Source organism: Schistocerca gregaria, chromosome 2, assembly GCF_023897955.1.
Source record: "Schistocerca gregaria isolate iqSchGreg1 chromosome 2, iqSchGreg1.2, whole genome shotgun sequence".
Taxonomy (NCBI): domain Eukaryota; kingdom Metazoa; phylum Arthropoda; class Insecta; order Orthoptera; family Acrididae; genus Schistocerca; species Schistocerca gregaria.
Window position 1 is genome coordinate 249,653,166 of NC_064921.1, and position 25,354 is coordinate 249,678,519.

Genomic DNA, 25,354 nt, shown 5'->3' on the forward strand with positions numbered 1-25,354 from the left:
CCTACGATAGTACAGGAACTCGAAAATGGTGCAAATCGCTCTGAGCACTATGGGACTTAACTTCTGAGGTCATCAGTCCCCTAGAATTTAGAACTACTTTAATCTAACTAACCTAAAGACATCTCACACATCTATGCCCTAGGCAGGATTCGAACCTGCGACCGTAGCGGTCGCGCGGTTCCAAACTGCAGCGCCTAGAACCGCTTGGCGGTCTAAGGCGCTCCAGTTATGGACTGTCTGGCTGGTCTTGGCGGAGGTTCGAGCCCTCCCTCGGGCATGGGTGTGTGTGTTTGTCCTTAGGATAATTTAGGTTAAGTAGTCTGTAAGCTTAGGGACTGACGACCTTAGCAGTTAAGTCCCATAAGATTTTACACACATTTGAACATTTTTTTTGGAACCGCTTGGCCACTCCGACCGGCACAGGAACTCGTATTTCGAGAAATATGACTACGCGTACTGCATGTTGAACATACGTTATTGTAAGCAAAGGTTTAGTTTTTTGTCAGATGATACCTCACGTACAACTGCTGTGAAAATGCTGACCACAATCGTCCGTTACAATGTATTGTTTACTCAGCTACTTATCCGACGAACGCATGTCGGCGTTTTATTACATTAACTGAAATTTCCATCGATGCTGTATAGAACACGACAGACAACAACAGGAAACAGGAAAGTCTTCTGTGACGTCATGCAAAGTATTACTTATATGCTTATATGGCTTTCAGCTCATTAGGCCATGGTCTGGTGACAACTGAATGTCGCGAAAATGGACAAAATGTCGTGTGAGGTAAGGATATACAACTCGTACAGATTTAACAGTACGCCTGAAAAGTATTTCCTGTGTAATGTTAATTTTCGTTCGCTTCCATGGTCATTGAACGCTAAATGTCAATGAATAAGTTTTCCTGTCTTCTCTTTGTGTACACAGCGTAGCGGGACACATACCGCCAGTTAGCAGCTCTGCAGCGATGTACATGGCGAGCAAGCACGCCGTCAAGACGTTGCTGGAAGGACTGCGGAAGGACCTGGTCGCCAAGAAGAGCAAGATCCGCGTTGGGGTGAGTACACAATCCCAAACAGCTGGCGACAGTGATATCTGACCGCAGCTTGTCACATGGAAAGTTACTTAGCACCACAAATTTTTGATGCAGTCGAGGCTATAAAAAATGATCCGAATTTTTTGGCAAATAATTTGTTCTCTGAGTGTCAAATTTTACTCTACGCAAAAGTGCTGCAGTAATGTCAACTGTTTATACATACCCACGCTCGTTAATTGCAAACGTGATGGTGTTCACGATAACGTACTCGACCTCTTAGCACCAAACGCTCCTGAACAAACGGAGAGCTTAGTTGCAGCTAGACTGAATACCACAACAAGCAAATTCACAAAAAATCAAAATACACGGGATGGACACAAGTATGGCAACATTAAAAGCACATTACCATTGCCATTCAAATTAACTACTGCCCATTAGAATTGCTGCACCAAGAAGAAATGCAGATGATAAACGGGTATTCATTGGACAAATATATTATACTAGAACTCACATGTGATTACATTTTCACACAATTTGGGTACATAAAGCCTTTGAAGTCAGTACCCGGAACAACCACCTCTGGCCGTAACAACGGCCTTGGTTCGCCTGGCCATTGAGTCAAACAGAGCTTGGATGGCGTGTACAGCTACAGCTGCCCATGCAGCTTCAACACGATACATCAGTTAATCAAGAGTAGTGACTGGCGTAATGTGACGAGGCAGTTACTCGGCCACCATTGACCAGCCTTTTTCAATTGGTGAGAGATCTGGAGAATCTGCTGGCCACGGCAGCAGTCCAATATTTTCTGTATCCAGAAAGGCCCGTACGCGGGCTGCAGCATGCTGTCTTTCATTATCCTGCTGAAATGTGGGGGTTTCCCAGGGATCGAATGAAGGGTAGAGTCACGGGTCGTTACACATCTGAAATGTAACGCCCACTATTCAAAATGCTATCCATGCGAACAAGAGGTGACCGAGAGGTGTAACTAATGGCACCCCATACCGTCACGCCGAGTGATACGCCAATATGGCGATGACGAATACATCCTCCCAATGTGAGTCCACGGCGATGTCGAAAATTGTTAAAATGTCTCTGAGCACTATGGGACTTAACATCTATGGTCATTATTCCCCTAGAACTTAGAACTACTTAAACCTAACTAACGTAAGGACAACACACAGCACCCAGCCATCACGAGGCAGAGAAAATCCCTGACCCCGCCGGGAATCGAACCCGGGAACCCGGGCGCGGGAAGCGAGAACGCTACCGCACGACCACGAGATGCCACTGTGATGTCGCCAAACACGGATGCGACCATCATAATGCTGTGAACAGAACCTGGTTTCATCCGAAAAAATGACGTTTTGCCATTCGTGCACCCAAGTTCGTCGTCGAGTACACCATTGCAGGTGATACCCATGACGTGATACAGCGTCATGGGTAACCGCAGCCATAATCTCCGAGCTGATAGCCCGTGCTGCTGCAAACGTCGTCCAACTGTTCGTGCAGATGGTTGTTCTCTTGCAAACGTCCCCATCTGTTGACTCAGGGATCGAGACGTGGCTGGACGATCCGTTACAGCCATGCGGATAAGATGCCTGTCATCTCGGCTGCTAGTGATACGAGGACGTTGGGATCCAGCACGGCGTTCCATATTACCATCCTGAACCCACCGATTCCATATTCTGCTAACAGTCATCGGATCTCGACCAATACGAGCAGCAATGTCGCGATACGACAAACCGCAATCGTGATAGGCTACCATCCGACCTTTATCAAAGTCGGAAACGTGATGGTACGCATTTCTTCTGCTTACACTAGGCATCACAACAACGTTACACCAGGCAACGCCGGTCAACTGCTGTTTTTGTATGAGAAATCGGTTGTAAACTTTCCTCATGTCAGCACGTTGTAGGTGTCACCACCGGCGCCAACCCTGTGTGAATGCCCTGAAGAGCTAATCATTTGCATATCACAGCATCTTCTTCCTGTAGGTTAAATGTCACGTTTGTAGCACGTGATCTCCGTGGTGTAGCAATATTAATGGCCAGTAGTGTAGCTTCCATACTTCTCGGAAAGGGTAAATACAGGTCCCCTGTGTTTTTCAAGGCAGTCTCATATCATGCTTCTTGCGAAACAGTGGCAAGCTCAGGCAATAATGATGAAGGTGAATAGCAATCACGTACCGTCTCCAAAATAGTCGACAAAGGCTCAATTACACTGAGATCTAGTAACTGTGGTGGCTAGGGAAATGTGGCAACCCATCCTAATACTTACGAAATCATTCCTGGACGATGCAAGTTGTTTGAACAGGGGCCGTGTCGTCTTGGAATACGGCAGCAACACTGCGGAACAAACACTGCACCGCGAGATCCAACTCAAAAGCCGAAATGAGCACATAATCCGTGACAGTATGATGCCATGCAGAGCACCCATGGGGCTCACGGAATGCTGCAATACGGCTGCCCAAATCATCATCAAGCCCCCGCCAGATTTCACTCGTGCTACATAATCTCGGCCAGCAGTTCGAAATAGAGTGAAACAAGACTCTCCCGAGCAAATGAGTTTCTGCCACTGCTCTATAGTGGCTGCGCCACTACGTCTTCCTGTTATGCGCATTTGCGACACTAATCAGTAGTTTTGGAATTCCATTTCGCCCGCAATTCCCAGTTTGTGGAGTTGCCTTAGTGTTGCTTAGGTGCTGACAGGGTTCGCAAATGCGACTTTAAGTTTCGCAGCTGTCGACCTCTTATTTTTCGTCGCAGTATTTTTAAATGACCGTCTGCCACTATCATTCAACACTTACTTTCGTCCGCAGTGTGACTTAGCGGATGATGTTTTTCCGCTTTCCCTGCATGAGCTATAAAAATCTTCGATTTGGTGTCTCTTAAAACACCAACGCTCCGGCTGCCTTGGTTACCTAAGTTCCCACCTCACCAGCATCAAACATCTGCCCACGTTTGAATTCACATAGCTCCAACATAATGCACTCACAATTACAAAGAATTCTATTCTAATGACGACTGAAATCCGCAACGTGTTGAGGACATTTCACAGGCGCCATTTGCGTTCAAATTACAACAGCACAACCTGCAGGCGTTGGTGGTATTTGCATTTATCTACAGGCGTGCATTTCTCCCTGTATTACCATATTTTTATCCAACCCCTGTATATCTTTTTAAAACTGCAGAAAAAATTTGCTTGATGCCTTCCTAAGAGAAACTCACCATTCCTTCCGTGTACCTCAAATTCTGACCAGTGGTCATGACGGGAATTGCAAATCTTATACCAAGTAAATTAATAAAAACCGAACAGATTTCCCAAGTTACAGGAAAAAAGGTCAGGACACTGGTGCAGAAACAACGAAAAAATAAGCTACTTTAAAACAACGTATGAGCTCTAAGACTGGTTGTAGTTTACAGATTCTCGAAAGTTAGTGTCAAGTTGCGAGGCGAGTTCAATAGATTCCACAAAGAAACTGTCTCGAAATCTGGCAGAAAATCCAAAGGGGTTCTGACCGTATTTAAAGTAGACCAGTGCAAGGCACGATTAGTGCCCTCATTGCACGTTACCGATGATAGCGCACTGAAGAGGAGCTACTAAACTCGGTTTTCCGAAATCCTTTAGCCAAAAATGATTTATAAATATCGCAGAATTCGAATCTAGATCAGTTGCGAATGTGCATCATCTGAAAATAGATAGAGTAGACCTAGTGGAGCAACATCGCGGACGTCTGCAACAGAGATATGGGTAAATCATATCACCTATCGTCCATGCCTTTAGTTCTCAGGACCAGGAACCACCGTAAAATAAATGAATCTGAATCTGTGTCAGTGTGGGTTAAAGGTGCTGACAATTGCAAAAAAAAAAAAATTACACCTTACCCATTATTATAGAAGTTAAATAAATTCTTTCCTTTCCTTAATCCCTGTCAAAAATAATATACCAAACAAACAAAAAAATAATGAAGAAAGCTATTGCATCAGCTACATGCGAGATACTGTGTGTGATCGTTGACCTTGATCGTTACGCAACCACTTATCTCTCTGCGTTTACAAACATGAGAAGCCAAAAGAGAGGCTCTGAATTATAGACATCAGTCTGTATTAGGATTCTGGAACATACAACGTTCAAACATTACGAAATTACCAAAGAAATTCGCCTGTTCACACATAACCACGACGGAATCAGGAAATAACGTTCTCGTGAAACATATCTTGCTCTTTATTCACTGCGGCATGAGCACGGATCTCTAGTCGGTCCATATTTCTAGATTTCCAAAAGGCTTTTGAAACAGTTCTTACTAAGCGACTTCTACCAAATTTCAGGCCTATGCACTATCATCTCAGTTGCGCGAGTAAATTTGTGATTTCCTGTCATAAAGATCAAAGTTCGGAGTGATATCTGTGGTCAGGTACTTCCGTGGCCAGCAGGGTCCCCGGACCTCCCCCCCCCCCCCCCCCCCCCCGCCCGATAGAACACCTGTGGGACCGGCTCTTGACATCAGCTCTGTCCCAGCCCCAGTGCCGAGGATATCGAGAACGTCTTACGTCTTACAATAATTCTGACCCATGTAGCCTCAGGAGAGGATATAACGGGTTTATGACTCCCTCCCAACCGAATCAATGCGTTCATCCAGGTCCCAGAAGGGGTGCAGCGTCATACTGATAAGTGGTGTTTATACTGCAAGGTTTCTTCCTAAATCTGATTCGATACAAAAATCACTTAAATTATGTCACATATCCTCTCAACCCACGAAGTTTCGTTCTATTTTCTCATCTCCTTCTGGGTGCTGTACTTATTTTGTCAGGTAGTGTAGTTGTGAATTTAGTCTATAGGCGGAGGTAATATTTTTGAAGTTGAGCGCTTTGTCATTCTTTAGTGGTAAAGATAATCTGCATTTTCTGTAGCGTACAGAGTTCATCATAATGTTTTTCTGGGTTTAGTCGTAGTTCCGCCAAGCGGTCCACCCAGTAATTAAGAATGTTTTCCTGAAAATTAATACTGGCTCCAGTTATAAACAACTCGACCCATCCAGAGTCACTAGTACCTAAAGCAGCAGGTGTACAGCAAGGCCCACGGAGGCACTGAGGTTGCCAATAACGACTGCTTCCGTACACACCAGCGAACATCGCAATGCGAGGCTGTGCGGCTTTTCTTTAGTAATGGGTGTCACCCAAGTGTCCACCCAAGTGACGAAGCGTGGCCAGAGCTCACGGCTACAGAGGGCAGGCGGTGCACCCCAGACCCGGGTTCAGTGACTCTCGCCTCTATAAAGCTGCCCAATACCAAGATCGGGTCGAGTTACCTGTGGTGCTCGCCATTTGATACTAACCAAGAGTCACGTGCTGTGGCGGGTTGTAACGTTCTGAATTTCTGTAACTGCAAGATCTGAAACTCTTTGCTAGAAAAAGCTGAAAAAATTTACATGTCTACGCACAGAAGCACTTGTACCTGTTTTATTCTTCAGTGGCGCCTAAATATAGTTGAAAGGGTGAAATACGGCGAGTCGACAAAAGTGATGGAATAGCGATTTGCACATGTATACGGATGACGGTAGTATGCTGTACACAAAGGATTAAACCTCAGTGCATTGACGAAGCTGTCATCTTTACTCAGGTGATTCATGCGAAAAGGGTTCCGATGGGACTATGGCAGCATACCATGTAAATATACCAGAAAAATCCTTGTTAGGGATGTTGTTCTGCTCACCCGACACACTGACTTAAATGTCAGTTACGCCGTCAAAGCGTCGACCGTTCCTGTGAATTTCTGTACTCTGTCGTTTCGCGGTAGGTTCGTATTGACACCAAGTTCTGTCACCCGTAATGATTTTTTCAGAAAAATTGTTGTCAGCGTTTTACATTTCAATCAAATCGCGGCCTTTTGTTTTGGTTTGGACGTCGCGGCGCGTGGGACAAACTTAAAAAATACCTTTCTCTTCTTCAATTCTGGAAAACGTCTTGCATGATTTGGAGATGTTGCTCCATTACTATTTTAACACAACACCATAGACACAATACTCCAATCTGTCCGCTACTTAACATCGCCTGCTCACAACAAATTTGTCTAATGCGTCTGTTGTTTACAGCTGTTAGGTGAAGATGACTCCGCAGTTAATGCGCTGACGTTATTTCTACTCTCGGAATAAAATCAGCCTCGTAACTTTTCGGACGGAAAGCATGTGAAGTATTATTCCACATAAATCTCTGGCAATGACCACGACAGGAAGTGCAGAGAAATTAGAGCCCAGTGGAGGGTTACCGGGAGCCATTTTCCAATGCACCATTCGAGAATTTATCAGGGAAGGGTAGAAACGAAAGTGGTACCAAAAGCATCCTTTATCACAAACCATAACGTTGTTTGTGGAGTACAGATGTAGATATGGAAGTAGATTATGGTGGATTTGATGGAATACTTGGATCAACTGTGCGGTAAACTGAACTCCCCTTTCTGTAGTAACACATGTCTGATGCCCTGAATATTATAAGTGTCGATGTTACGTCGACGTACGATCCTGACTGACAATGATATTTAATTATAGTTTACTGGAAAATAGCTGCTCTATCTGTTTAGTTTGTAGTTAAACAGTCTTTTTCCACACAAATTATTTAGATCAAAAATATTTTCTCCTTCAACAGGAAGTTTCTCCGGGGCTCGTGAGGACTGAGTTTCTGTTCAATATGACGTCGATTACACCCACTGTTTACGACACAGAACCCTGTCTGGAGTCTGAAGACGTGGCCGAGGCTGTTGTCTACATGCTGTCCCAACACCCTCGAGTCCAGGTAAGGTAGTCCAGCCCTTGAATTTTACTTTAGGTTTCGGATACTTTTTCCCCACCATTTGAGATGCTATCGATCGTGAAGAAACATTTGCTAGTAGGGTTATAATACCATCGAGGGTAGCTCTTTGTTTCACTGTATGGTTTATACCATCTGCCTGATCCTGCTTTCCCTCGCCTGAAACCGGCCGCTGTGGCCGAGCGGTTCTAGGCGCCCGCTACGGTTGCAGGTTCGAATCCTGCCTCGGGCATGGATGTGTGTGATGTCCTTAAGTTACTTAGGTTTAAGTCGTTTCTAAGTATAGGTGACTGATGACCTCAGATGTTGAGTTCCATAGTGCTTAGAGACATTTCAACTTTGCCTGAATCGTACAGTAACGTTTCAATAACGTTTCTAGTAAATCATATCCGAGGATGTTCCATTCAAAATACTGTCATAATGGAGATGCGCAATACGCTATGACTGGTTGTACATTTCTTGCACGATCGGTAGTAATTCTGGAAAGAACAAAAATTAAGCTTGATTCTCTCCTAGTATTCGAAATTCTAGCTAAATTTCTTTGTTCTGACAGTGGGCCTTTATTTCAGTATCATTACATTACATTTCTAACACGCATCTTTGAATACACTTTAATTAGGAAGTATGCTTAGAAACCGCTTTCTTTTACCCTTTGCTAAGTGAAATCCCTAAACACAGAGGACAAGAAAAGCATGGAAGGGCGAACTCAGAATAGCAGTGTCACATTTATTTAACCATCACATTACATCATGAATAAATAAATACAATAATCACAAATAATTATGACTGACAAGGTAAGGTTAATTAGTTGATTACAGCAATAATCGACTTTAGAAGATGATTTTATCTTAACAACTCACGAAAACAGTATCAGAAGAAATATAAAACAGTAATTTGTTTTAAAAGAAAACTACTTTCCTTATAAAACAGAAGCTGCTCGAAGGACAACAGCAAAGATACTTTTAAGACCATTTAAAGAAAGGTCACTTGAGGCGTTCAAAGGATTTTCAGCTTTTTTAAAACTGAAACAGGCCCTTAACACACAAGACAGCTAAAATCAGCTTAAAATCTACTGAAAATCAAGTACCAAAACAGAAAAATAGATCAAGGATGTCCACAAGTAGTGAGTAAGTAAAATCCCAGTTTAAGCTAAAACCAGTAATTATGGTTAAATGATTCGGAAATATTCACATAGCATAATAATCAAGACTTAAAAAAAAACTTTGCTACCTCAAATTCATAACATGGGCAATAGAAGCACATTCCAAGGGAGATGTACAGCTTCAAGTAAAACTTTAAATAAGTCTCCATAGACGAGAACTTTAAGTGATATACCGACTACTTAATTTAAAATTTATTAGCAGTCAGCGCGAATGAGGGAACTAAGGCAATCACGGATGCCTCCCAGAGGCAGCCAATAAACATCAAGGCGGTGCGTAACTGTAACACGCCCCCGCGGTTACTGGAGAACCAGCCACGAAGCTCAGAAGATAAATTACGGCTGTTAACAAACATCACGTAGGTGAAACGTAGGCCAAACAAAGAAGTTAAGAAAATATTAATGGTAACCATCTCGAGAAATGGTCAGCATAAAGCCTTTTAATATTAACCGAATTTCAAAAATTTATCTCTAAGAAAATTTACAAAATATTAAGAATGGGTATTAGTGGCGAAGTTAAAGTGTCTTGAATAATTTAGCTGAATACAATTTGATACAAGAAAATTTAGTAATTGCTTAGAGAACCTGACAGTAATTTAGCCAAACGACATGGCAAGTAACCTTGGGTGAAGCAAACAGTTATGTAAGGAAAATGACAAGCTTACCTCTATGAGGTGGTGCTTAATAATTAGATCTTACAAGCTATGCTTGATTCCGTGATATTTATACAAAGAAATCTGCAACACAATTTTACCACATACATTAATAACAGTTTTTTTCTATTAAAGCAAACAAAATATGAAATAAAAGATTGAATGCAAAATGCTTAAAACAACTTAAGATCAGAATATGATCCACAAAATTTTGCCACAGCTTACTGACAAAATACTTTTACCATATCAATGGTAAAAACTAACATTGAGGTTAACTACGGAATCTAGCCTTTCACAGTGCGTGTAGCCAACACAAATACACTACAACGAAGCTGTCAGTGGTACACAGAAATCACACACACACAATTGTATACAAAGCAAAATATTCGACTGATCAGAAATATAAATAATCTGAAGCAAGAGAGCGTTAGCTCAAATGATTACGCTCAAACAAATATTTCAGCAAGCCACCAACCGCAGGAAATATAGATGGGCGTATCACTGGCTCTACTATCGGGAGCGCGAATTGATTGTAGCTTGTCGCTCATTATCTCTGCCAGTGCGAGCCTTGAGCAGCATTGTGCGGCAGGGTGGGGGTGGTAGGGGGTGAAGAGCGAGCCAGCGAGTGAGCCTACTAGAGGACATAAAGGGCCGAGATCTGGACATAGTGGGTCAGTTGGCCGTTATCTCCGTTTACGTCAACACTTTGTGTAACTGTTGAAGTTGGAGTTACAACAATGAGCTGAGTAGATGTCCTTCAGTCCTCGACAGTTGATTTGTCCGGCTTTGATATTCCAAGCTGTGCGGGGCTGGGTGCTGGGAGCTGCACTGAACATTTGCAGGATTATCGAATATCTGCCACATCGTCCGTTTATAATTGTGTGACACTTCCGACGTTTCGGCCACTATTGCTAATGGCTCTCATCAGGGTGCTCCTTTTTTTCTCCAGCAACCATCAGGAAGCAAGTAGACGTAGACAGCGCTGAATCACAACTGCTGCCCATTTCCTGTCCGCCTATTTCCACCAGGGGGGAACCAATAAAGCAAAAATCACTGAAGAACGACTACTTCCACCAACGAAAAGAAATTGTGAAAATACCAGTAAACGACGTCTAATGCCCCTCCTGATCCTCAGTGGCCTGCCAGATTTCGATAACAGCCTCTTCCATTAGTGCATAAGAACTTGAGGAACGCCACTTGCAGTAGGAACCGGCCGAAATGTCGCAAGTTTTACACAGTGACAGTGCGGTCACAGGTCCAGAAGGAATTTATTTATTCACTTAGCTGTTTTATTCTGCAATATAATTAAATAATTCATCTTAGATATTCTATCATACACACAGCTCGTGGCTCCCTATAGCAAACGAGAAAATTCATTCAAATAATATTCTGGACAAAAAGTGACAATCATTTTCAATAGGAAACTGTATTACAGGGTGCTTTAACCTCTAAGCTCCATCACTCACAAAAAAAGCAGCATGTAGAGGAGACTGACTGCCAAATAACTGATATTCTACATCGATAACATTTTTCAAAAGTAAACAGCGCACGTGGCTTGGCAAGAAAATAATGAAATTTCCACAATTAAAAAGAAACCCTTAGAAAAGTAGTTCTGTTGCTAGTATTGAATAGTCCCTGGAATCATCTAGATAAACTTTAGATCGACTGGAGTTCTCGTGAACGTCATCCGGTGACTAACGTTCACAGTGTGTTCAGCAACATTTCACAGGTCCATGCCCCTGCTTGGGACATTCTTCTGGCACACAAAGTACAGTGTACACACTCTTTCGTTCTGTGTAACTGCATAGCTAAGTTACTCTTTGGAGACTCCACCCGATGCATTTGTTTCGCAAATTTCTCTCGTCAGCTACTATTCTCCATGAATAAACATCCAATTATGAGTGTGACATTTGCAACCGACAGTGCCGAATGCCAACAATCTTGCAATGGAGCCCTATGTAAACACCATATTGACAATAAATATTATTTTTCACATCAACACTTGTCCAGCTTGTACTTAATATTGTGCGGAGTGTAGCCTTGTGTGGAAGTGAAACATGAACGATAAACCGCTCATAGAAGAGAAACGAGTTTTTTTTTTTTCATTTGTGGTGCTTCAGAAGAATCCTGAAGTTCAGATGAGTAGATCAAATAACTACTGAAGACACACTGGACTGAAATGGGAAAAGAGAAATTTATGGAACATCTTGACTAAAATAAGGGATCAGTTAATAGGATACTATTTGAAACATCAGGGAACTGTTAGTTTGGTAACTGAGGTGTGTATGTGTGTGTGTGTATGTATGTGTGTGTGTGTGTGTGTGTGTGTGTGTGTGTGTGTGTGTGTGTGTGTGTGTGAGTGGGTGGGTGGGTGGGTGGGTGGGTGGGTGTATGTGAGTGGGTGGGTGGGTGGGTGCATGATGGACTGGAAAGGGGGAGGGGGACTTAAAATTGTTGAGGAGCGCCAAGATTTGACTACAGTAAACAGGTTCAAATGGATATCGGTTGCAGCACTTGGGGCAGAGAGGAAGAGGCTTGCACAGACCAGACTAACGTGAGTGCTGCATCAGTCATCGAACTGAAGACCATAATAACGTTATCTTCAGTGCTCTGAACGAGACTTATTTGGTTAAGCGACTTTGATTGGTGCAGTGACTAAAATAACGACTGTATCTCTAAATAGCAGATCAAATCACCACTTTCTACAGGTATGTCAACATAGCTTACATTCAAGTTGAGTGTTAGGTCATGACCCGAATCTACGTCATTACCTTGCATCGATAACTGATTCATATACTATAAGGTTGGTGCACGACGTCGAAGCGTTTTTCCATAAGTTTAAAAAACACAACAGAGAGACATAACAAAGACTTCACTCATCAATAACGTATTTTCCTTCACTATTTACAACATTCTGCTAACGCTGGGGTAATTTTTCGATTCCGTGACTGTAGAAATGACGTGGTTCTGAGGCGAAGAACTCGTCGAGCCATGTTCGGAGCGTATATTCATCCGGAAAAGAAGTTCCTTGAAATTTGTTTGATAGAGAACGGAAAAGGTGAAAAATATGAGGGCGCAAGAACAGGTGAATACGGTTGGTGCGGAGTGACTTCTGCAACTAACTTCTGTACAGTAAACAGACTACGGGCAGGCCTTATGGTGGAGTAACAACACTTTAAAGACTCTTCCTGGTCGTTGTTCTTGTGTTGCTTCTGCAAGAGGTTTCCGTTTTTGACAATAAATGCCAGTAGTTATGGATACACCTCGGGGAAGCAAATCGTATGACCTTTTCTGGATCCACTCTGGTCTATGTACGAAGAGTTGCTGCTTTGTTTGAGCTATCATTCCTTCCTTCTCCTTACGTTAGCATAGCACACCATTTCTCGTCGTCAGTAACGATGCAGATAGGAATGGTCGGTGTTGTTCGCAAGCCAGTTAATGACGAGCACGCAGAGATGCACATATAGCCACCCGCTGATTTTCGTAATTTTGGCTCATTGCATACATTACCCATACACCAGAATTTTGAGACTTCCCACTGAATGCAAATGTCGGGCGATGAAAGAATGATAACAGTTCATCACATTTGCCAGTTCTCAAGTACACTGTCGTGGATCATTGTTGATTAATGCGTTTAAACCCTAAAGGTCTTACTGAACGTAGAGAGTAACTAACGTCGAAATGTTCCTCCTTAAATGAGAAAACCATTTTCTCGTCGTGCTCTGTCGAGCGGCATAATCTCCACATACGGTGCAAATGTTTCTGATTGCCTCCACTGCTGTCACCCTCTTTTGAAATCAAACAGAAGAATATGTCGGAAATGTTCCGATTTCTCCACTTGGCACTCCATTTTCTAGCGTCCAGAGCTCCACTCAGTATGTCCAGATGACTAAATGACAAATGTTAACTGATGCAGCTACAGTGAACTACAAATAAAATATGACAGTTGATAAATAAACCCAAAGCAACCGAAATACCAGCATGCAAAACCAACCTTGAGACCGCTTATAGACCTTATTCGACGATTCGCAAAATAGTTTGTACTAATACACCCGCGATACTGTAAAGAATAAACTCTTATATGTAAAACAGCTGCAAACGTCTGATTGTTTTAGAACATGAGTCAATGTGTTAAATGTTTTGCGTTAAGGATGTAAACGAGAAAATAATCGCAAAAGGTTTTACATGGTACGTTTAAAGTTTCTCGGAAATCATTAAGTAATCACATTATCAAAAAATAGATGAGTATAGTCTGAGAAATTTATAAAAGTATCTCAGTGATCACACGTCATATTTCCCGAGTTATGTGTCATACAGTGACATAATTTTACAAGTACATTCAGCAGTATATAAAGTCTCAGCAACAGAATAGAATTTGCAGCATCGAAGTAATAAAATATCATGCATGATAATCAAGTTTTACTGCACGAACAACGAAGATATTGTAAGGAATAAACTTGACTTATTTCATCATTTTGTGAGGGCCGGGGTGTCAGCTAGGAAGGCTTACATAAAGATATAAAGTTATATACATATGAAGTTTGTTGGTTCCCGCTGAGTGCTCTCATTCTCAAATATTGGATAAAAACATTCTGACGAGAAGAATACGACAAGTCCCGTAACCTGATTTTCCAGGAACTCCGCTCAGTGGTAGAGGAGTCAAAATAAACGAATATGTGTCTGGGCTTATTCGTAGATACTCGACTGTTTCTGAGAAAACAAAGGTCAGAATTTCCAGGTTCTTTATGTACCTTGTAGCGAGTAGGTGGTTCAACCAAAACGGTGACATAGTGGCTAGCATCCCGGCTTCGAAACCCGATATTTATTTTTGTTTTTGTTTTTCGTTATTTTACCAATGTCCGTAGATCATTACTACTCTAATGTTTTCCTGTGCATATTGAAATAACATTGTCCTTTTTCGTCTACTAGTTGCATCTTTGGTGAATGAATTTTAAGAAAATTTAAAGATAAAATTAACAAATGAATGAGGAATTATTTCAGATTCTTCTCGTTGAAATTTCTCTTGTGTATCCTGCTCCATAATCAATTAAAACGCCAATTTTCGGTAAAGTGTTGTGTTATGTGTCGTTTGCCGCAAAATTATTTCCAATATGTGAAATCTTCGGCAGTGTTAATGACATTTCGTTCCCGAGTCAGATTCATACGAATAAATGTCACTTCGGCAAACCCACTTTCGCACGTTGCTTGTGATGTTTTAAATTCCCAAGTTTCGGCTGTTTCTATATCGGTATCATCCAAGGGAATGCACCAAATCTTCCTTTCTACGATCGGTATCATCCAAGGGAATGCACCAAATCTTCCTGAAAAATAAGGATAAGAATAAAACATAATAATGATCATAAGAATGAAATATCAGAATATCAGAATTTAAAAAGATTATAACCTCTGAAAATACCATACACATTTACATTAATGTGTGAAACAGTGAAACCATGTTGTAATTTTACAGTAAATATTACTCCATTGTATCGCCTAACTTGATTAGAAACATTGGTATGGGGTAACCTTCTATATGGGGAAATAAATGTAAAAGAAAGAAAAAAAGAAAACAATAATCGGTTTCGAGCACGGGGCGAAACAATTAGAGGCGCCCACGCTAATCACGGTGCCACCATTTCGGGTGAGAACATCGCGCGATGTAAAGCATCTGAATTACGTAGAAGTCTTTGACCGTCATTTACCCAGTGAAGACCAAGGAACGAGACACGTTTTCATTTATTTTGACTCATTTTCCAGTGAACGAAGTTTCTGGGAAATCGGGATATTCCGTGTTCTCCTCGTAAGTAATAAGCGCACCGCGAGTGTCGCTGCCTTATGATTTGTTCCGTTTCCACCTACAGTACTTGTCTTACTGTGTTAAACCTTTAACATTAAATTATAGCTCCCAACGTGTAGATTGTGACAGCATATTTATTTTTAAATTCAGTTAATAATTTTGTGAAATACTGAAAATCAAATTTTTATTGCCACTGGAATCCGTTCGATAGGCAAGCTGTAACTGTACCCGCACCGTGTTAGTTAAACAGTTAATGGCGCTTTGGCTAGGTAAGCCAGCCTGTGACAAACGATAAATTGAAAGCTCCGGAGTTTGGTTATCAGTTGGTTCTAGGATTTTCCTGTGTGACTTCTTTAACCCAAGATTTGTTAATGATAAAAATGCCAACTTAGAGGATGGTTCAGATTCAGTGTTGCTTTGCAGATCCCCCTATATCTCAGTGGGTAGAGCCAGTTGATAAGTCAAAATGACAATGCATACCACACCTAGTGAAGTACTGGATGTTCAAACTGATCTTCAGGTTCAGGATAACTTTATTTTTAGTGCCTTTAAAATCTTTCTAGTAGCCTTGTGAATATGTAAGTGAAACGTTATTTGTTACAGGTACACGACGTCATTGTCTACCCCACTGGCAGTTCGCTGTAACGACGCTATGTATCGTGTCAAACAAACCAGCTGTTATATTTTACATTTATTTGCATGTAATACATGTAACTTAATTCAACTTTCGAATTAAACATTTGTTTCTTTATTAATCTCTTACATCTGTATTACACTTTGAAAGATCTTTGTCAAAAATTTGTTGTAAAAGACGTATTATAAAATTTTTGCTGACGTACTCCGGTACATTTAATGTATTTCTTACATCTTTGTAAAACGTTTGTCAAAGAAATTACACAGTGTAATACGGGCCTTACTGAAACGCTATTTTCTTTATCCATGTAATTTAATAGAATATGTGTCTTAAACGGAATTATTTTACTAATTTGCATTTTATTTATTTATTTATTTATGCATTTATTTTACCTGGCAAGATTAGGGCCTTCAGGCCCTCTCTTACACCTAACCAGGCATACTCAGGTTGAACGAGTTACAGTTTCTACTTAACATTAAGGACATATAGCCTATTATGCAGTATTGATGTTAAAGAAAAAAATAGATATTATAACAGTAGTATAATGATAATTATAACAATAAAAAATAATTATAACAATCAATAATAATAATAATAATAATAATAATAATAATAGTAATAATAATAATAATAATAATAATAATAATAATAATAATAGTAATAGTAATAATAATAATAATAATGACTATGTATATGAAAGTAAACATACTTTTCTTTTCTGAATGTCAGTCCCATTGTTAGTTGGGAATTTTCTCGTTATGTTCTTGCAGCTTGTGAGTTATTCTCATCGAGCAGAGACATAAGACGATAGAATGGGGTGAAAGAGATATATAAGAGGTAGATAGGTTAGAGGAAGAGAAATAGAACGGTAAAATTCGAAGCTGTGATGGAGAGGAGAAAGAAAGAGATGGGAGGGGCACAAGAATGGTGGTTATACCGTCCCTAATATGTAAGCTTTTTACTGATTCACTAACATTTTTCGGTCACTGTCCGTATTAAAAAAGACGTACAAGGACAAAATATCAGATAAACTGTTATGCGTCTATTAGAAAAAATGAAATGACATTAAAAAATCAACATAAAGTATCTTGTCAAGATTGCTAATACGACGTAAGTGTAAACTGAAAAGTATAGGTGAGTGGTCATAGGCCATCTTGATAAGACAGTATAAAAGGAACTAAAGTGGGAGAAAAACAATGGCAATTACAAGTTCAGACATACCATTAAACAGATTGATACAAAGTATCTTCTCAGTGTTATTGGTACAAATACTATGCGCAAATTTAAACGATTGGGCAAACAGTATGCCGTAATGAAACGATTTGGACACCACAGTTCGAATGCTGGATAGAACTGCAGATCACATGATCTGTTGGTAATGTAAAGACTCGGTGCATCTTTGACACACTGATGTGCTACAAATTTCTCGAGGCTACGTCGTATAGATAATGGTGGATACATTAAATGAATGATGAAGACGAACATGAAACCATTACTGCTACAAGTATTGTGCTATAGCAGTATAAATCCCATAGGTCCAATGTGTAATTGTTAACTTATGAGAAGAACCAGGAACAGTCACAATCACATGAACATCCCAGCACAATCAGATTACGTACGTATATTAGGTTTATACCTTACACAAAGCAGTTTTGGGACAACGCCATGTATAAAATTAGTAACTGAACCATTCAAATCATGCGGCAAATATCAATTTACAAGCAATAACTACCATTCCATAGATACTTTTGATGCAATTTATTTCCCTAAATAAGAAAAACCCGTGGCCCAAAGAATGATAAAAATGTGGCAATTTTTTTGGGCATTATCTAACAATGATACCCATCAGTGGGTTTACTGGAAGGTCGCACTTACACGGTATGGAAATTACAATTCTGTATTATTTTAACATGAGGAGAGAGGAGACTGAGAAATAAAGTTTCAAACCCACAACGGCAGCAGAATGATTACTTTTAGAGGCGTAGGCGTGGTGAAGAGGGGGGGGGGGGGAGGAAGTCAATTCAAGGCTGAAACGTACAACATTCTGAAATTTACCAACAAAATGGCTGTTACTTTAGAAACCAGTACCAATTTTATTATGTAGGTTACATCAAAAAATAAAATTTTTGTTTTCTTTGATACGATTATCCACATGAAATGCCGAAAATAACAATTGTTGTACCTCATAATGAAACCATGATTCAAGTTTAGGATTATATACTTAATGCTGCAAAAATATTGCACTATTATTCCATGGCTCAAAAACGCTAGTTTTCTATGACTCATAAGAGTGTATAAATATATTCGTCTCTTCCTCGTTTACCGTATCCAAATTGAAACTCTGGCAGAAGTTTTGTAACAGCATCACCTAGCAGTAAAGCGTTGGATAATTTACCAATTCCTTTGCTTTGTGTCGTTTCTTTTTCTTTGCGGTAATTGTATCAATTTCAATCCCAGCAGTACCCGTTTTGTTTCCCCTTGTAACCTTTTTCGTTGCCAGGGTAGAAACTGATCAGTTTGGCACGGATTTTTCGTAAGAGGTTCAGTTAAGTTAAATCTAAATAGCACATGTTGCGCAACCTAATCACTTTTGATGTTGCTGCCATCTCTGACCGTCAGTCTCCGCTAGGTTACCAGATATTCGTGGGATGACCCGATTGTCAGGGGCATAAGCCTTACACGGAACGCCAAATGTCCTGGCTTCTGAATACTGCTGAATATAATCCATATTCATTTCAAAATTGTGTGTGTAAAAGTTCCCAATTGAGTATCGGAATGCGTCGATGGTGGTAAGCAAATGGAAGTTTATTCGGGCAAGGACACCAATACAGCAGTTTGTAGAGGGGGTATGGTGTATTTTTAATACTTTGGAAGAAGGGTGGTGACTCGTAAACACCCATAAAAATTTTCAGATCCTACAGTATTAAAAACGCCAGTTTGTGATCCGCCGATGAACTAAAGACAGGCGCGAATTGTACAGTTCCATTTTTGTATTATTATCGGCACGCCGCTGTTTTTTGCGTCATCGGTCTTGTGACTGGTTTGATGCGGCGCGCCATGAATTCGTTTCCTGCGCCAACCTCATCACCTCAGCGTAACACTTGTCCCTGCCTCCTCAATTATTTCGTCCTGGCTATGTTCCAATCTCTGGCTTCCTCTACAGTTTTTACCATCTACGTCTGAGGAGAGCTTCCTCATTTCTTATCTTATTTGTCCATCTAATTTTCAACATTATACTGATAGCAACACATGCTTCTCTTCTGTTCCAATTTTCCCACAGTTAATGTTTTACCACTATACAACCCTATTATGCTCGAAGCGTACATTCTCAGAAACTGCTTCCTCAAATTATGGCCAATGTTTGATACCAGTAGAGTTCTCTTTGGCAGGAAGGCCCTCTTTGCCTGTGCTAGTTTGCTGTTTATGTGTCCTTGCTTCGTCAGTCATGTTTTTTTTCTTTTTTTGCTTCTAATGAAGCAGAATGTCGTAACTTCATGTATTTTGTGTTAATTAATTTTGTCGTTATGTTTTCAGTAATTCTCTTTTCTGTTACTTCCTGTTACTGTTGTCTTTTTCCAGTTAACTCTGGATCCAAATTTTGTACTCTTTAGACTTCTCTTTGTACTTCCATTCCGTGGAGGTGATGGCTTCACGCACCAGCGTACTTTTTCGATTCATGCTTTCATCTGTAGAGAGATACAAAACTGGATGACTTTCGATTGTGTGAACAACGCCCGTCGATGTTCTCAGTTCATTCGGTCGGTGAAAATACAAACAATTTCAAAAAAAGCTATATACAGTTTGTGAGTATTAAGTAACTACACTATTAGCCCTAAACATATACCCATGTGAAACTTAATGTTTCATTAGAATTCTCAAGAAACAAAAAGTATACACTTGTTAATTATGGCGTTTTCTTCCCATACAACTCTTTAATGAGCAGTTTTTTTGTATTGAGGAATGTTTGTAGAAGAATTTATCAATTACAGATGGCAAGAAAACTTTTTGCCAAATGCCATCCAGATACTGGTATTTTTTATGAACAGAAAAGTACTTCTGAGTGCAGTTATACCATTGTACTACTTTAGTTCGTAACATGTTATAAAACAATACCTAATGATCGAAAATTACTTCCTTTTTTCTGTCCTAACGTTTGTGTTCTTGTCCCAGCGAATTGTTGAACTACAGGTCCTAAAATACCGATTATATGCATGTTGGATCTAGCAATAATAGTACCAACGCACACAGCCAGGACTTCTGCTTCAGCCATTTAAACCACAGTTGTGAGCGCTTGGTCCCACATCGCTGTCCCACAATCTGCTGGTTTTCTCCGCAACTCTGGCAAGAGAACGTCACAGGTTAGGCGTGCTAGAAGCAGGACCAACTGGACAGAGGCTTTTTCAAGGAGATACAGTAACAGGGAAGAGACAGTAACAATAATGTGGCAAACACACAAGTTTTTAATTCATTTTTAGCATTTTAAACAGCTATGAACTTCGAAAAAGAACTATTATTTTTGCCTCTGTATTATTGGAAGATGAATGTGCTCGCGTCCAACTAAACGATCCCATTCAGCCTATGCATATGATAACTCTGAACTGCATGAGGAAATTAACAATCTTGTGCATGATGACGAGTCTGGTGATATTACTAGTTTTTCAAGTTGCAATACTTTAGAAATATAAAAGCCCACGGCGTTAAAAAATAACTAAATTAGGTACAGTTCGTTGCTGCTATTTTTCGAGAATATCTGTAAAGTACAAAGGAATGTAACACAAAAAATAAGTTTTTCAAAAGTATGGTATAAACGTTCTCATTACGAGACCAATTTGAAATTAAAAGACAGGTGCTTGCCACGGCAACTGCAGCAGAAATAAGAGCTGCTAAAGAGTCGCGAATATGTGTTCGGTCGATGTGACGATAAGCGGAAACAACTACAAGACTTAAGTAAAGAAAATAATTCCTAAATCCGGCGCAAGTATCGAGAGGAATCATTTAGCCATTTAAATTGTTGCAGTGGATAATTTATGATGGAAGTGAGTTCAATCTTGTAATATGCTAATCCAAGTAAAAGAAAAATGTAATTATTTCTAATTTTTGAGAACAATTCTCGTGGAGAACAGCCGTTATCCTTAGTACTTTAAAATAAACATTAACAGTCCCTACCGCTAGAAAGCCATGTTTTTGTGGCAGGCTGTGGCGGTGAATAGAGCAGACGTCAGCTGCTACACAATTATCGGAAGTCACCACGCCTCAGGAATGAGCCCACTATGTGGCTTGTTATGCCGAAGCGAAATCACCGCAGGCCCAGGCCCAGATCTACGGGAGGGGAATTTAAACCGGGGTGTCTGCCCCGAGTGGCTATCTCAGGGGCGCCAAATCCATATTCTTGAAGCAAAAAAAATGCCTTGCCACTTCTTTAAGGAAAAAAAAACTTTGTTCCACAAAGCGCCTAGCTTTGGTCTATCGAGTGTTCATATGATTTTGAAACGCATTCCAGCTTGTTTTTGAACATTTTTGAACACATTCTAAGTTGGTTTCCAAACGAATCGTAAGTTGATTTTTGAATATGTGCATAGTGTACATGATGTCACTGCCACGGCAACCCCCATAACATCTGGAAAGAAAAAGTTTTCCCGCAGACAAAATAGGACCGGGTTATACTAGATGAACTGAATAAATAAACCCGAACGGGTTACTGCCAATCACTGTTTGTTTACTTAGCTGATTGCCTAAACGAAATCCTTAGATACGGATTATCAGAATTGAAATAAAGCACTAACAGGAGTAAAAGGTAAAAAAGATTACTTATTATCTTCTCGGTTCATACAAGAAGACAGAAAAGTTTTTGCCAGATCGCTACACTACCAGTGGTACAGTTCCCAGTTAGCACCCAGTTCAAGTTCTATTCTGGGAATAGCGCGGGAAACGTAATACGGCCTAAGCGGAGAGTAAACGTGGTATAACCGTACCTGTGATCCTGGCAGAGAGGAAAAGTTTTGACAATGGAATAGTTATAGAATTGGTGAGGACAAGATTGTTTATTAGAACGAGGAAGGAGAGGAAACAGGGACATCACACAAATTATATAGAAGTATATGACGAATAGAAATTTATATAAAAATATGTACTACTGCTTCTCGATCTCATGCTGAGAAACTGAAGGTGGCCGAGCGGTTCTAGGCGCTACAGTCTGGAACCGCGAGACCTCTACGGTCGCAGGTTCGAATCTTGCCTCGGGCATGGATGTTTGTGATGCCCTTAGGTTGGTTAGGTTCAAGTAGTTCTAAGTTGTAGGGGACTGATGTCCTCAGAAGATAAGGCCCATAGTGCTCAGAGCCATTTTTTTGAGAAACTTTTTTCGTCACTGAGATCAAGAGATTCAAAGTTACCGTGCTTCGTTTTCAAGATACATCCGAAAAACCATGATTTCTGTGCACCAAAAGTAAAAATTGTAGGTATGGATACTTCTATAATTTCTCTTCACGGCAAATCGTCGAAATTCTTACTATATGTTCTTGGGGTAACTATAAACGATTTTGGACATCATTATCCGTTATCGAGACACACCGTACTTTTGCATGTAAAATACGCTAATCAACCAGAACATTATGAACACCGACCTACTATCGATACAGACCCTTCCAGACGATGGCAGCGTCGCCTGTTGACGAATGACTGTTAGTCTGACACACGCACATTGCTAGCAGTGTCAGTGTTCATGCTGTCCATGTGTGGGATGGGGAAGATGCATGATCTGAGCTTGACCGAGGGCAGACTGTGGTGGCCCAGAGGCTCGGCACGAGCATTTCGGAAACTGCACGACTTTGCAAGGCAACGCTTGCTTCAATCATAAATATATGTCTGAGTGATGCTCAATGTTATTATCTTTACATAAAAAAGTATCATCTACCCAATACCCTTCAAATCGTGAGCAATTCCCTAATTTTTATATATGGACTTAGTAAATTTACTCTTAGCACTTTTGTAGCCTTGTCTACTGCCTCTTTCAGAACTCAAATTAATAATGAAATTATCTAATTTAATGATATTGAACCTTGAAATGTTGGTTTACATATGTATCACGATAAGAAATAAAAACAGTGAATAGTTGAGCAGTGGCGTAGCTAAGCTTCCAAAAGTAATGACAAGTTTTCGTTAATACTTTTATAATTACAAAGAGCTCATAAATATTACAAAAAATGATTAACACATGTCAGAAAAGGGATAGTGCTTGATTGGCAAAGCATTCATTGGTTTGGAAGCTATGCAAATTCTCCTCTTAATTAATCCATTTTTCAACGCAATCTGACATAGTTTACATGAACCCACTGTGAGGTCCAATTCTGTTCAATTGGAATCGACTACGGCCAAGAAGTACTCCACAAACTATGGCTCACTGAAGAACAGGGATGTAAATACCATTTGATAATCCTACGCCAGTGCAGCAATACTTTATCCTTTCACCTCGATTCAGGCGGCTGCAGAAAACGCCGCGCTGTGGGCGAGGAGTGGCGTGCTGTGGCAATTTTAATGTTGGAACGTGTCCACAAAACTTGCAAACTACACAGCTGGTGTTCTGATCATTAGAACGTGGCAAACTTCCCTCTCAGAGCCCTGAAATCCCACCAGATTTCAGTGTGATTTGCACCCCTCCACTGGTCTGGCCAAACCAATTTGACTCACAGGCACGATAGTGCATGCTGTTTTGTCAAAGGTCACACGGCCGACTCAGGACGAATAAGGTCACGATATGTCCAAGATGATATGTAGTTCCCCTGTTGGTGCGGTTGGAAACTGCGAGTGGCTCTTAGTCCACCACAAGATACAGACCACACGTCTTCCCCACTCGGGAAAGACCTGAAGTTCTCCACCAGGGGAGGACGAAGAAAGCCAAGAATCATAACCACTTTCACCAAGACTCGGTATGGGAGCCGAATTAGAACAAAAAAACTGCTTCCACATTTATAAACCACCGAACTATCTTCGTTCATTGAATCTCTCCTCTTGTCTGTTCTGTTGGCCTGGTAGCCAATCCATACACACCGCTGGGGTTCTCATGCTAGGGGAGCAATCCTCTGCTTTGCATATACTGAGAGGAGCCAATCAGCGATTCAAAATCTCTCTTGTCTCAAAAAAGAAGATTCTGGACTAGAGCATGTCCATGTTTCGGCAAAAAATGTCTACCTAGACGGGACCACAGTCCTCATTTATGGACAGATATTATCTTTCCATCCAGATCATTTCCAATTTCTGAAAGAAGGGTGTTAAACTTCCCAGACAGTCGTGCCTATGAGATATATGTTTTTGTGGCTCACTAAAAGAACCTGGCGACTTTCTGGTGTCAGGGGAGTTTCAGTATTGCTGCTTTGTCCGTATCATCGCAACATCTTACATGAGAATACTCAGAGTTTTATGACCTTCCCACCGTTTACGCAAAAGCTCAGATTACAGCAGTCTCTCTTAAATGGCTTCCTCCACCCATTTTCTGCCAACTGGCACCCTTTGCGGTGAACTGTTGCTTGGCTTAGGTAAAATGTTTTGCAATCGGTGCCCTCTTCGCCGACCCTAAGCTGAAAGAGGTACAATCGACAGAGCACTAGTTCCCAGAATCATTCGCTCAGGCATGTCACTGGACTCAGCATTTATGGCCCGCAATCCATCTCTCTCCCTGTTCTCCATCGCCTCTACTATGACCTCTCGGGCACATGTTCTCCATAGACTACACATGTAGTTATATGAACATTCTGCCCACAATTTTCTAATCTAATAAAGTCATAAACCACACATACCAAATGCAGTACTGGGGAACATCGAATCCTGACCTAAAATATGAATATCAATCTAGCTGACAGTGTTGTTAAAGTGGGAGAGTGGCGTGTCAACCTCTCAACTTGTCGGATATTTGAGGATTGTTAAGGTGAGTGTATTCAACATGTGGTGAAACCAAGATGAAACCATGTCAGACGTCGTGGGATTGGGCAGCCATTACAGATTTCAGACATCGTAGGCTGGGCAGACTGGTGAAACAGGACAGGCAGCCAACTGTGGCAGAACAACATGAGACTTTAGCAGTGGATGGAGTACAAGTGTGTCTGACCACACATTACACCGAATACTCCTAATGATGGGCTGCTGCTGCTGACGTCCCATGCAGCTGCCAATGTTACATGGGTATCTATGGATCCAGTGGAGTTCATCCAAGGCACCATGATGGCAAAGGAGTAGTGTACACTGGCTGTAGACCATATACACCCCTTGATGGGGA

At 40.9% G+C, this 25,354-nt stretch overlaps 1 protein-coding gene across 2 annotated transcripts in view; it reads left to right on the forward strand.

The window, feature by feature from the left end:
- The window catches only part of LOC126336787 (dehydrogenase/reductase SDR family member 11-like), a 136,484-nt gene that overhangs the window by 31,277 nt on the left and 79,853 nt on the right, over positions 1-25,354 (forward strand). Inside the window, exons 4-6 of one of the 2 annotated variants that reach the window (XM_050000807.1) lie at positions 932-1,061; positions 7,682-7,828; positions 16,056-16,373. The exons of the other annotated variant lie outside the window; for it this stretch is intronic. Coding sequence (XP_049856764.1) covers positions 932-1,061; positions 7,682-7,828; positions 16,056-16,097 — 319 coding nt within the window. The 3' untranslated portion in view covers positions 16,098-16,373. Of the gene's footprint in view, positions 1-931; positions 1,062-7,681; positions 7,829-16,055; positions 16,374-25,354 lie in introns of those variants that run through there. 2 annotated transcript variants of the gene reach the window in all.